The 15116-nt window shown below is 39.6% G+C and overlaps 1 protein-coding gene across 13 annotated transcripts in view; it reads right to left on the bottom strand.

Annotated features, from left to right (window-relative positions):
- The window catches only part of LOC102966143 (NEDD4 binding protein 2 like 2), a 105837-nt gene that overhangs the window by 66122 nt on the left and 24599 nt on the right, over positions 1-15116 (bottom strand). The window contains exon 7 of one of the 13 annotated variants that reach the window (XM_042997129.1): positions 13959-13966. The exons of 8 other annotated variants lie outside the window; for them this stretch is intronic. In XM_042997129.1, coding sequence (XP_042853063.1) covers positions 13959-13966 — 8 coding nt within the window. 4 more of the 13 variants (XM_042997022.1, XM_042997070.1, XM_042997185.1 and 1 more) reach the window with 4 other exon arrangements.

Genomic DNA, 15116 nt, shown 5'->3' on the forward strand with positions numbered 1-15116 from the left:
TAGTATAATGAGAACAATGGTTCTAATTTCTTGATCGTAGCATTCTATTCACTGTACCATCTTTGTTGTTTTGTTTTACTTAGAAAGCAGTATATTTTAACCCTTCTCACCCCCAATCAGCCAATCTGCTCTCTAATGGACTCAAAACTACCCTGCTCAATTTCTTACTGAAGTGTTCACAGCGTTCTCTTTCCCCTTCAACTCTTTCATTTGAATAATTTCACCAATTATACTTTCTCAGCTGTTTCCTATGGACATACTTTTAGAGTTCGGGTACAGTATCTGTCTTGTTTTCTACATAATATCTATAAATTTTCTAATAAATTTCACCCACATACAGAAATATGTCACTACCTTCTCTACATTCACCAGTATCCACTTAGAACTTTTACCTTTACACAGACCCAATAAATCTAAGTATCAAATGGTTGACAAGGACACCAGAGATTCTTTGTACTATTTGCTTCGAAGATTTGGGAGCTTCCTCTCTCTGTGGCCTTTCTCACATTCCCTTCTAGAACTCCAAACTCTTGGTCCTTGAAATCAATTCATGAAACTGGTTTTCCATGCTTTCCAAAGATTTGGCTTGAACGCCCTTCTGCATCAGTCCTGGCTTACCTGAGCTAACTATCTTGCTCTGGCTGTGGTCTCCAAAACCTAAGCTCTCTCACTCACCTGTCTGACCACAATCTCAGCCAAGTCCATTTCCTCTCACCTCCCTACACAAGTTTTCAGACTTGTCCCTAAAACTAGCAGACACAGAGACAGTGTTAATTCAACATGTGCAAGTGAGAGGCACACTGGGCTCCCTGGATACAGGAGACAGAGTGCAGGAGACAAATTCTAAATCAATTCCAGTGAATAGCAGAGGTGAGGGAGGTGCTATTCACCTAATACTGGGCATTCTGATCTCATATTCTCTCTGGGACACCACCCATCCCAGGAAAGAATTAGGAGAAAACTGGAGAAACCACACAACTTCCTCACGCAAATAAAAACTGCGGGTCCATGACTCTCAGACCTCAAAGAGCTAAAATAATGTGGCCAACACGGTTTGCTAGAATACTCAAACTCTTCTGTACCATTTACTATATAGTTACCCTGGGACCCTTCCAATGTGCAGCCCAGCCCCTTCTCTAGGACCCCCACTGGCCCCCCAACCAGCAGGTTAGTGACTGGCACCACAAACGGCCCACAGGTTTCCGTTCCAGCACAGTAACCAGCCTCAATTATGACCAGTTGGTGCCCATGAAATCAACCCCCAGAAATCTTGTCTCCTGGACACTGCTATTGGCTCCCTTCAAGAGTGGACTCCCAAGGGCAAGCCTGTGCTTTACCTGCCTTTCCTACTCATTCCTGGGGAAACTCAAGTGAGTCTTGACCCAGAACAGACCTGGCATTAGCCGCCAGAGCAATCAGCCACCCAGACCCTGTTCCTCCGTGTCCCCTCTGCTAGAGCTGGCCTGGAAGACAGTGGGAGATGAGAGGAGATACCAGCAGCGGTAGCACTGGCACCTCAGTAGGCAAGGGTCTGGTGCTCTTTTGGTCCTCTGACCAAAAGGCTGTTACTACTCACCACTGATTCCCTCAGGATTTTTTCTGAGATAGAGAGATGTGCAAGATGGCCAACTGGCTGACCACACCAACGATTAAATAATTTGAATATTACCTCTGCAAAAACATATATGCAATCACACCACCTCCGGGTTTTGACCACCCTTCGGACATACCGGATACACACCCCTGGCAAGGAAGATAAAGATACTCATTGTGCCAAGGGGCAGGTCAGTTAGCTGACATGCCACCAAATCCCAAATTCTGACTGCATATTCAAGAGCCATCTTGCAATGACTCCCTCACTCAGAGTGTATTTCTATCAGTAAGAACTCTTGAATCTATCAGCTTCCTTAAGAATATGGGTTCTGACCCAATAACGCCTTCTCACTATTCTTGCCCAAGACTTGATCCGACAGCCCAGGTTAGGATGGGTAGGGTTAGGGAGGGGTGTGGTGAGGAGTCCATACCAATGGACGTATACTTGTGCCTATCACAGACAAAAAGGCCCTTTTTAAACAAACCAAAAAAAAGTTTGACTAAATAACATACTTGGTGACCCTGTCAGATGGGTATATTTACTTCCGGGGGCAGCTCGGGTCCTCTCGAATAGAGACAGAGAAACATAACATGGGTTCAGGAGGACTCCATCTTCTTCCGATAAATGCTGATATTTTTATTAGGGGAACAAAAACAGAAAAACAAGGAACAGTGGCTCTCCTAGGACAAGGGTAGCCTTCATGCACTAACTATGCAGAACAGTGAATCATTCCACTCATCTTTAATTGTAGTCAATTCAGAAAGGCCTCCTTGCTCCTCCTAAAAGTTTTTAGTTTTTTATAACCTATATATATCAGACATCTAAAACAACCCAGGTGTTGGTTTTTTGTTTTTTTTTTTTTTTTGCGACAACAGTGGAAAACAGGCGACAACAATGTCACTCTACTATGTTCCACCCAAATCCTTTGTAACCATCTGGTCACCATGGAAACTAAAGCAAATAATCAAATTTTACCTACCAAGAGATGGTTAAACATAAGCTATGCTTGACCAAGTTCAGGACAACCCTGGAGGGCTCCCCAACAGCAGAATGCTGGCGAAGAAATGGAAGAGACCACGCTATCAGAATGGCCACTGTACTTATCAGTAGAGTAAGCTCCACCCCGAGTTTTAGACCTCTGTCAAACCACTGCCTTGGGAGGCTGCCTCAGGCCACCCCACCTATTCAACAAACACAACAAAAGGTTTGGTGGCTTTCCAACTAACTGCCAAGATGTCTACAGATGTTTCTTTCTATTACTTCTCTGGCAAGTATACTCCATTCCAAACACTGCTGCTCAAAAGTATCATCCACACTGATGCCAGTCCATGAGCAGTCTGCTACTAGCCCGCAAAAGGATAAATACAGAAACTGGCAGTAAGTTTTAAAAACTTGTATAGCAATCTGGATTTTTATATCTGTTGAAGTTAATAAAATATTTTACTTAAAATTTTTTTCTAGTAATTCACTTTACTGAGGTATCAGACTGTGATAGATTAGAAATTTTTAAAAACTAATTTTTCGCCATAGTTTGAAAGGTGCCTATCTAAAACAAATGTAACTATGGCACATTTCTGCTGAAATCTCTTTGGTGATAACCATTATCTGCAAGACAAAGTCTTAGCTCATTAACACTGTGTCAGGCTCTCCTAGATTTGACCCCTTGATCTGACTATTTCTCTAGAGCAGAACTTCCCAATCTGTGTGCTTGGCAATGCCTCAAATGGGTAAAAGATGAGACCACTTAATGGAGCCTGTGGCAGGTGGAGCTCCCAAGCCCTAGGGCCAGGAGCCTTGGGAAGAGCAGGCTGGTCCATTTACTCCAGCAAATCCTGCCAATTTTGTTTTCTGTGTCATGAGGAAAAGACTGAGAACTGATGCCTGGAGTTATCTTCCACTACTCTATACCTCCATCAAACCACTGCCAAATGTTGCTCCAACAACAACAAAAAACCTGCTTTCCCACCCATACCCAAATTTGTATTTCTAGCCCAGACCTCTCCCCTAAGCACACGACATATTCTTCATCTCCATTCAGATGCATTCCAGAGGCAGCACCTCAGACTTAATATGTCGAGAACGGAATATCTGTTTTCCTTTCCAAATGTGCTCCTCCTCCAATACATCATTTCCCAGTAAACTGCAACTTTTTCTCTCTCATATCCATGATTTGATCTACTCAGCAAATCCTGACAACTCAGCTTCAACAATCCTCACCACCATCTTTACCCCCTGGTTGAAGTCACAATCATCTCTCACTTGCATTATGGCAAGAGCCCTGCTTCCACTCTTGCCTAAAACTGATTCTCAAGACGGCAGCCAGAAATGACTTGTGTAACTCAAAACATAAGTTCTGAGCATACTCAGAACTCTCAGACAGTTTCAAGCAGAGTAAAGGCCTATGTTCCTTCAATAATTTTCAAGGCTCATGTTATCTGGTTGCTTCTTCCTCTTGGACTCTCTTCTATTTTGCTCTCTGATCACTTGGCTCCAAGCAAATGGATCTCCTGGAGTCCTTAACTACACCAAGCACAGTCCCACCTCATCTGGGCCCTCACTTGTAGGATCCACTGTCGAATTGTTCTTCCCTCTCTGCTGTCGTTGCTAATTCACTCCCTTCAAGTCTTTCCTCAAATGTTACCTCTTCAATTAGGCCTTCACTGATGACTCCAGGTAAAGTAGCACCCATTCCCCTACACCGCACCTCCCCGTGCCATTTATGCTGCTTCAACTTTTCCCATAGCACTTATCATCTGACCTATTTGGTACTTATTTATTGGTATAGAATCTGCTTCCCTACACTGACTCCAAAAGGGCAGAGGGTTTGTCTATTTTGTTCACTGCTGTATCACCTAAAACAATGCCTGGCACATAGTAGGCACTCACGAAATACTGAGTAAATATGCACATGAATAAATGCATTACTGTTTCCTGCTTCTGAGTCCTTAATCACTCAGTGGCTATTGCCTTACAAGCCTTTTCCTATACTCTTTCCCTTGCTAAATCCCACTTTTAGACAAGGCTTAGCCATCAACTCCTCCAGAAAGACTTCCCTGAACCTATTCTTCCACATTTCACTCGATGACAACCAACTCATTAACTGAACAGTAGAGAAGTAACTCCACTGCTACACGTTGATGCACAAACACCTTACTGCCTCTTCTCACTACTGGCTCATATTTCCCAACCACATTCCTCCAATAAGAAAACACCACTCCATCCCCAGTAGCTTCTGTTTCCACCTATTTCCCTACTGCACTAAGTCCATCTACTACATGTTTGCATAGATTGTCCCAAGGGTCATGATACGGCTGATGTACTTAGGAAAAACATAGTAGGCAAGACAATTCAAGGAAGAAGCCTTGTTTTCCTAGTCCAATTCTGTAACTTAAAAGTAGTCCATTGCCCACCAAGGAATGATACGGCCAACAACCAGTAAAGCAAGCCTCCAGTATTTCAACACCACTCATGACTTCCTTGTGTGGAGCCCACTGTACTCCATTCCATTTCAGGTTCTGGTTCCAGACTCTTTGTGTCTTCCAGTTTACCATACCTTGCTTCATATTTATTGACTGAACTTATGTCTCCTCAGCATAATCTTAGTGTTTTCTCAGACTTATAGTTAAGACCCACTACGGCTCTCTTTACTGCCATGGGCAAGATGCTCCCCTGAGCTTCTGTTCTGAAGAAATACTAGAGGCTCTGTGCCCTCAGCAAGTCTAACCTATAAAGGGAGAGTTCAAAAAACCAAACACACAGGTCTTGAACATTCCACATTATTTCCATACCACAGCAATTTATTGACATCTTGCTTGGAAAGTCTCAAGACTAATTAAAAACTGCTATTTCTTCTGATTTCCCTTCTTTGTCAAATGGTACTTATTCTACTTACAGATAACCTTATTTTTCTATAAGCAAATTGTTTCTAAATATAGTAATTTCTTCTTCACTGTAAGAGTACAAAATAATCTGAGTCAAGAAGAATGGTATGTTATTAAAAAGTTAGAATGCTATATTTGAAGTACTAGTAATTGTGTTTTTTAAAGTTTGTTTGTTTGTTTGTTTATTTATTTATTTATTTAGAGAGTGAGCATGAACGGGGAGGGGCAGAGTGAAAGGGAGAGAAAATCCCAAGCAGACTTTGCGCTAACATGGGGCTTGATCTCAAACTGTGAGATCATGACCTAAGCAGAGATCAAAAGTCAGATGCTTAATGGACTGAGCCACCCAAGCACCCCAAGGTACTAGTAAATTACATCTTAAAATATTACAAACTGCTTCTTACCTTCCAACATAAACCTTCTTCCCGTTTGTCTAATGAATCCTGTAACAACTCTAACTGTATTACAAGAATAGAAAGCTGACATACACTCAAACTGATGTTCCCATCTTGAATAATTCATTTCATAGAAGCCCAGGCTGCAATGAACTGTTTCACAGAATTACAGGTAAGCTAGTATCACACACCATTACATGAACATTATATAGAATGTCATGTATGAAAAACAAGGGGAAAATTGTCACCATGAAGACCAAGGTGGGATGGGGACAGAGCCTCACTACTTTTATTATGCTTGACATGAAAACAAACCAAAAAAATCCTTCTTTCTTCTTTTAAAGAAATATGTTTGCATGGTCTTGCCAATACACTGCTCTGTGAAACTAATCATACTAAATTTATCAGTAAACACGAGAATATCAAATTGATTAGATCATACCAACAGTCCACACAACACAGGTGAACCAATAGTGAACTGTAGGAGAAAAAGGCACATGCAGCAACATAAATTGTTTTGAGCTATTCTACAGCTTAACTCAAATGCCTTTGTTAAAGAGGAATATGAATATCTTTGACAAATTTAATAACTAGAACACCAAACTTTTCCTTCTAGGTATCTCTCAGCACTTCTAACTAGTACAAAAATCCATTGGTTTGGAGGTGCCTGGGTGGCTCCGTTGGTTCAGCCTCCAACTCTTGATATCCATTCAGGTCATGATCTTGTGGTCAGGAAATCAAGCCGCACTTTGCACACTCAGTGTGGTGCCTGTTTGGGATTTTCTCTCCCTCTTTGCTCCTCCCTGGCTCTCACACGTGCACGCGCTCTCTCTCTCACTCAAAACAAATAAATATAAATTTTTAAAAAATCAATTTGTTTCCTTCTCTGCCTATTCCTAGTATATATCAAAAGAGATGAAATTATCAAAAGGCAAAACAAAATCATGGACTCTCAAGGCTAAAAGAGCTATTTCAGTTAAAATTCTAACATAGTCTTCTCATTTAATTCATCCAATAACCCTACGTTATAGATTGGAAAGGTACTGTCCTTCAACTTACAAGGAAAAGTTTCAGAAAGTTAAGTGGCTTACCCAAGCTGCAGTCAGAACTGCAACTTATCTTCTAATTATGCAATTTTGAATTCTGTGCTCTACTACAAGTGGAGGTTTCCATCCTTCACAAGAGTCCCTAAGGCGCCTTGAAGGAACAGTCTGAAACACAGAACTCAATTATACTGTGAACACCTCCAGTGTCAGGCAATCCACTGTATACTTCTCAATGAAACACACTCTACTTCCAAAAGAAGTCTTTGAATTAAAACTTAAGAACCAATGATCCAGTCAAGTATCCTTATTTTACACATGAAGGACTGCAAAAGAGAGAAGGAAATGCCTCGCAGCTAGCTAGTGTAATAGCAGTGTATTCGTTTGGTAAGGCTATGACAAAGTACCACAGACTGGGTGGCTTACTCAACAGAAATTTATTTTCTCAGAATTCTGGAGGTTTTGAGTCTGAGAATGAAGTGTCAGCAGGGTTGTTTTCTTCTAAGGCCTCTCTCCTTGGCTGGCAGATGGCTGTCTTCCTCCAGTGTCTTCATATGGTCTTCCTTTCTGTGTGTCTGTGTCCTAATATCCTCTTTTTATAAGGACACCAGTCATATTAAATTAGAGCTCATCCATATGACCATATTTTATCTTAATTACCTCTTTAAAGGCCCTATCTCCAAATATAGTTACCTTCTGAGGTACTGGGTATTAGGAGTTCAGCATATAATTTTGAGGGAACTTAATTCAGCCAATAACACCCTACCGTCTCCATAATTCATGTTCTTCTCATCACAAAATATATTCACATCATCCCAACAGCTCCCCAAGTCTAAATTCATTCCAGCATCAACTCTAAGAAGTCATCAAAAATATCATTTACATCAGGTATGGGTGGACCTGAGTTGTGATTCACCCTGAGGTAAAATTCCTCTCCAACTGTGAACTGTGAATCTAGTTAAGTTACCTGCTTTCAAAATACAATGGTGGGACAGGCATAGGATAGACAATTCTATTGCAAAAGGGAAAAATCAGAAAGAAAGGGGTAATGGTTCCCAAACAAGTTCAAAAACTAGCAAGGCAAATTCCATTAGATTTTAAGGCTAAAGAATAATTATTCTTTGGCTCCATACTATGTCCCCTGGGCCCCCTGGGCTGGAGGCCCTGCCTTTCTGGCCCACGAGTGCGGTAGCCCTACGTCCTCAGCCTTGGGGCTCCGATCCCATGATGGCAGTGGCAGCCCTGGCGGCAGCCTCTGAACAACTTTTAGGGACATTCTTCTGTGTTCTTGAAGGATAACACATGATCACAACCATGAGGACAACACAGGACCACAGCCAGCCGGTTCTACTGACTTATGGAAACCCAGAAGTCTGAGCACTTCCCTTCATTTCATTCTGTTTCATCCTTTCGGTCCAAGCTGTTAGGGTTTCTGCTAGCATTACTTCAGCTCTAGTTCTGCTGAGACAACTTAATGCATCCATAAGTCACATGCCTGTATTCTCTTTAGCAAATAGTTGTTTAGCAACAACCTTGATGTTGTCTCGAGAACACATACTTTCTAAGTCTTCATAATAAGCACAGGCTGAGAACTTTTCACACAAGTTTGGTTCCTTTTTGCTTAACAATTCCTTCCTCAATTTCTCTCTCTTGCATTTTACTATAAGCAAGGAGAAACCAGGCTGTGGCTCTTACACTTTGCTTAGAACTCTCAGCTAAAATGGGGCGCCTGGGTGGTTCAGTTGAGCATCCAACTTCGGCTCAGGTCATGATCTCATGGTTGGTGGGTTTGAGCCCCGTGTCGGGCTCTGTGCTGACAACTTGGAGCCTGGAGCCCGCTTCAGATTCTATGTCCCCCTCTCACTCTCTGACCCTCGTCTGCTCTCTCTCTCTCTCTCTCTCTCTCAAAAAATAAACATAAAAAAAAAAAAAAGAACTCTCAGCTAAAATATTCAAGTTCATTATACAAGTTCTATTTTCCACAAAACACTGGAATACAGTTCAGCCAGTTCTTTGCCACATTCTAACAAGATCACCTTTTGTCCATTCTCCAATAACACTTCTATCTGAGGCTTCACCAAAACATCTTTCACATTTCTACCAGCATTCTGTTCATGAGCACGTATGTGTATCTAAGACAACAGAAGCCATTTCGATAGCTCTTTCTTTTCATGGCCCTTACCAGAACCACCTTTAACATCCACATTTCTACCCATAATCTCCTGGGGCAACCTTGGCTTTTTCTAAAATGCACCTCAAAATTCTTCAAACCTCTACCATACCCAGTTCCAAAGCTACTCCAATATTTCTATGTATTTGTTAGAGCAGCATACCAATTCTCAATATGCAAATCTATTGTTAGTTTGCCAAATCTACAAGGTACCACAGATTGGGTGGCTTAAATAGCAAAATTAATTTTCCCACAATCCTGGAGGTTAGAATTCCAAGATCAAGGTGTCAGCAGGATTGTTTTCTTCAAAGGTCTCTCTTGTTGCCTTTTAAGGTTGGCTGGCTGTGTCTTCACAAGGTCTTCCCTTTGTGTGCATTTTATCCTAATTTCTTCTTATAAGTACACCGGTCATATTTGATTTGGGCCCAACCCAAATATGGTCTCATTTTAATTACCTTTAAAGGCCCTGTATCCAAAGAGTCACATTCTAGGTACTGGGGATGAGGACTTCAACACATGAACTTTGAGGGGACACAATTCAGCCCATAATGGGCTGACAACCACTCATATTCACTTATTTTATGAATACTGAATATCACTTTTTCCTAGCCACTGTGCTAGCTGATGACCATGTAATGGTAAGCAAAACAGATACAAAGACTGGCTCAAAATCTCTGATTTAAAAATAATGAGTGGAAACAATCATCTACTCATACAAATTGATAAAGAAAAAGTACATGAGAACATATAACATGTATTTTGGACCCCACCAACCCTGCTATGTCCAAAATGGCTTCCTTGAAGAGCTCAAATCTGAAGGATGAGTATGGAAGGGGGGGTGTGCACACAGAACTTTCCAGGAAGGGAAACTGAACAGCACAGTCAAGGAACTGAGAGGTGGTCAGTAGGGCTGGAATACAGAAAGTAAGAAGAGTAATAAAACATGAGGTTGGATAGGAAGGTAGGGGTCACATCACCCAGGGTCTTTAGCCTAACAGCAATGGAAAGCATCTGAAAAGTTTTACATGTGATTATATTTTCTTTTTACAAAGATCACTCAGGCAAGGTAGGTGCTGGTAACGTTCTATTTCTTGAGCAGAGCTCTGGTTACATAGATATGTTCACTTTGTGAAATTTTGAGCTGTATACTTATAATTTAAGTACTTTTCCATATGTCCATTATATTTTAGTCTGGTTAGACTGTGCAAAGAAAGGGTAGAACAGAGCAAGTATTGATGTGGGGACCCTAGTCTCAGTAAGAGATAAACTAGATGATAATTCAAACTAGCAAGATGGCAGTCAAAAATGGAGAGAGAGATTCAAAAGGTATTTTTTAAGTGACAAAATCCACAGACCCTGGTTGATGAACTGAATATGAAGAGGGAAAGGAAGCATTAAAGAAGACTCCCAAGTTTCTGGCTTGCAGAAATGGATGGTAGGTTCATTCACTATGCAAGGAAATCCTAGAAATCCAGAGATGGGAGAAAAGATCACTGCTCAATCTTTCAAGATGATCACTGCTCATCTTATTAGCAGAAATATCAGGTAGGCAGTTAAGTAAACAGTCTGAAGCTCAAAGGACAGGTCTGTAGAAAATACACTTGGGGATCAATACTGTTAATACAGAAGCAGTGGGTACACCATCCTTCAGCCAATATTTAACGAGCTCCTATAGTATTACAGGCACTGGTTTAGATTCTGTGGATATAGCTGTGGACAAAATAAACAAGTTCTCTTGGGACTTACATTCTTGTTCAGGAAGACCCTCAACAAACCAGTACCAAATAAGGTAACTTCAACTACTAGTAAGTACCATGATGAAGACAAAACAGGACAATGTAGTAAGAGTGACAGGGATGGGGCTATTTCACATTAGATTGGAATAGTCAGGGAAAGTTTATATTAATTTTTTTTGAATTATAGATTAATTGCTCTGTTGATATAACTACAGGGCAACAAAGAAAAAAGTGAGACTACTATGTCCAAGTAAGAAATGATGAAATCTCCTGGGGAAAGCAAAGAGTAAGAACAGAAGGTGGTCTAGAACTAAAACTGAGAAGAATTTGGAAAAATAAAAACCAAGAAAGGCAGCAAATGAGACCGAGAAGTACGCAGAGATAGGAACAAAAACCTCATCAGGGAAAAATATTTTAAGGAAAAAAGTGATCAAGAGTCAAATGCTTGTTGAGTCATCGTATGGGAACTGAAAAAGGTTCATCAACACAGAGGAACATTCTGGAAACCTTAAAATCTAAAATGGTAGAGGAAGAAGCTAAAACGGGAATGGGCTGAATAGTATCAAACACAGCTGAGGGGAGGGTGCCTGGGTGGCTCAATCGGTTAAGCATCGACTCTTGATTTCAGCTCAGGTCAGGGTCTCATGGCTCAGTGGTTCAGTTTGTGAGATCGAGCACCTCCTGCGGTCCTGCTCTGAGGCTAATAGCACGGAGTCAGCTTGGGATTCTCTCTCTTTGCCCCTGCCCTCCCTGCTCACATGCTCACTGTCTCTCTCAGAATAAACAAACATTAAAAAAAAAAAAAAAAATGGTTGAAGGGAACATGACAATAGGTGTGCACAGTTCTTTAGAGGAGTCTGGCTATAAAGGAGTGGTGACAATAAAGAGGGGCTTTAAGAGATGAGACTTGATCACGTCTGAATGTGGATTTAAGGAAAGCAAGATTGAAATTACAGAGAGAAGGAGTAACTGTCAACATATAAAGATTCCTGAAAGTAGTTAAGAGATGCAATCCAGACTACAAGTATACTTACTTACCTTAGATTGGAGGAGGGCTACCCTCTCCACTGAAATAGAAGAGAGAATGGAAGTAGAACTCAGACTGCCCGACTCTTGCAATGATGTGTTCTTTTCACTAAAATCATGCCAAAAATATTCTGAAAAGTGTTCTAAGTAGGACAACAAACCAAAAAAATAAAAGTTTTTTTTAGTGTTTGTTTATTTTTTGAAGGTGGGGGAAGGGGGGAAGACAACAGAAGATCTGAAGCAGGCTCTGTGCTGAGAGGAGAGAGACGTGGGGCCCAAACATGGGGCCCAAACTCACAAACTATGAGATCATGACCTGAGCCAAAATCAAGAGTCATAGGCTTAACTGACTGAGCCACTCAGGCGCCCCTGATTTTTTTTTTTCTAATTAGACTTAGGATCACAATGCTTCAGAAGAAGGGCTCTGAAAAATGACTTTAGGACAAATACCTGAAGTATTTTTCACAGACTGTCTAGGAATTCTGCAAAGGGTTAAAGCAAAAAGCAAGAGAATAATCTCTAAATGACCCTAAAAGAAATGGATAATCAAAAGCCTCAAGGTTGCCTTATTTATCTGTATTCTAGGATTTAGTTTCTTGATCATAAATCACAAATCTAAAGACCACTGGTACAAAATCCAAAACAAAAGGCTCTGATGGCACCAGATGCACCAAGTGAAGTGCAAGAGGACTCCTCCCTGCTGGTCTGCACACTCTGGTCCTAGCAAGCATCAAATCCAACTAATTCACACTCCAGCTCCAGGCTTCCTAAATTACAAACTACCCTGTAAATTACTCTACTTAGACCAATGTGTCCTTGATATCAAAAGGTAGTTTTAGGAAGGATACTCAACAAATATTTTATTGACTCTTTTTAAAGGACAAAGATCCAAAGACCCAGTAGTGACCAAAGATGACAAGGAAGACCCCGTTTCATGGCATTTAGGGTACAAGATCATCTTTCTTCATAGCTTGGGCTCTATTGGTTCTTAAAAAGCAAAGGGAAGATAAGGAGGGAGAATACCACTTTGGACCACTAGCCTATCCTTCTAGCCTTAACAATTTCTTTCCTAGCATTCCCCAGAATTTTTTTTTAAAAGCTGGTTTTTTTCTCATTAATTTTTAATGAAGTCAAAATGACTAGCCCAGGCCCCTATCACATTTCCTGTACATACTTCAATTTACTTACATTTGAACTGAAATGTTTTAACTACATCTTTGCTAGTATTACATTGTACTATATTTCAATAACCTCAATTCCACAATATACTGCTTTCTAGGTCCTGAACTGAAAACTAATTTAATCTATTAATGAAATCAATGCTCTTTCTGTTTCCATGAAGTCTTCCTTGTTCTAACAAAACTTCTACCTCTGATAAAATAAAACTTCTACCTCTGATAAAATAAAAAATAAACACATCACAATCTAAAGATTAAGAAAAACCAAACAAGATCCAGTCCTTCTATTTAAGTTAACTAAAACAAAATAAGGCAATAATCAAGTTAGAATTCTTCATTCCATACTTAAAGGTTTTCCTTGTAGACTCTAATTAACTCAAGATATTAGTTATATAGTAAACTTAAGTAATTGCCTCTTTTACTGTTCTTTAATTTTGGAGAATTAAACAACACAGAAGAAAATGCTATTTCAAAAGACAGAAATGCTTAATTTTTCAGAAATTCAAAAAACTGATGTAATTGCCATAACATCTACTACTACAGGACACTAAGTAATAAGTGAACAGTTAAAGAAAAATCAATTAAGACCACTTACACATAGTGTTGACCTTTTCTGGGAAACATTGCCTCAAACTTAATCAGTGTAACAAACAGCTTATGTAATTTAACAATCCATTTATTGAATACTACACACTTCAAAAGCTCATTGATATTAGAAATTAAATTTTAAACATTAAAGCACAACAGCATATGTAAAAATTCAATTGCAAAGATGTTGCTGAAACGTGATTATCAATTATATCAATGTATATCTTATAGAAAATATTAAATACTAAATGGTATCTTACTTGCAATCTTGACTCTTAAAAATAGCACTGTAGATAAATGGCCACTTACAGGTTTCTTTACTCACTTTTGTTGATAAATCAACATACCTTCAATCCTACAAATTCAAAGGTACCATTAAAGATGTATTCAATGCTTCACCGGAATTTCTTTCCTACCTTAAAAAAAAAAAAACCCTAAATTTATAATATTTTTTTAAAAGAAGGCTGTGTTTAAAAGATAAAATGGGATATAGTAAGGAATATGCCTGACCTAGATTTTGATCCCAGTTATATCTCTCCCTAGGGAAATTATGTTGGCTAAGTTGCATAACCTCTGATAAGTTTTTGTTTCCTCTTTATAAAACCCTTGTAGGACTGTTATGAAAACTTGAGACACTGTTAACAATCACATTTACAACACAGCCTGGCATTGACAGGCATTACATAAATGGCAGCTGCTTAAATGAACAGTATATTAAGACTTATTGCTATTAAATTCCTGTTGTTCATTGTAGCAGCACTGCCCTATATGAAGATCCACTTGTAGAGGTCAAACTCAAAATACCTATCAACTTTCCTTCAAAATCACTCAGTTCTTTAATAAAGGTGGACTGCAGAATCATGATGTAATAGTGAATTCTACAATACTGAATTCCCAACTACTACTTACCAACAAGTCTATCATCATGATGCTTAAGTGTTATAAAATACTTTTTCTCAAATTCAAACATCCAAGTCCTATGCCATGTTTATGGGATTCTTAACCATGAGTAACCATTGGTAGACTTTTACAAATCTTTCCAAGGATTTTCATATCTAAGTTCTAACTAAACAGCAGGGTCAGGAAACTAACTGCAAAGCTGTTGGTCTATAAATATAACATGGTGAAGTAAGTTTCATAAGGAACAATGAGTTCAGTAAAACATAGGAGGGGAAAAAGTTACCTCCATTTTTGTCAGCCACTTACCATCCCACCATCTTCATTAAAAATGTTATGAAGTTACACAAGGATAGCTGAGCAGAAAATGGACAGAAAATGTGTATGGGAAAAGACTATGAAAGAAACAAGAAACACAATTTCTAATACTAACAAGACAGAAAAAAAAAACAAAAAGAAAAAAGAATAAAGGCAGAGGAAAAACCCACAATCCCATCCCAAAATCAAATTTCATTTTGTTATATTAAGAAACTGAAGAGTTCAGAATTACAATTGAAGAGATAGTACGAAGTTGTACAGCTGCAATGAATAGTTGTAGATGAACTACC

This window comes from Panthera tigris, chromosome A1 (assembly GCF_018350195.1).
Source record: "Panthera tigris isolate Pti1 chromosome A1, P.tigris_Pti1_mat1.1, whole genome shotgun sequence".
NCBI lineage: Eukaryota > Metazoa > Chordata > Mammalia > Carnivora > Felidae > Panthera > Panthera tigris.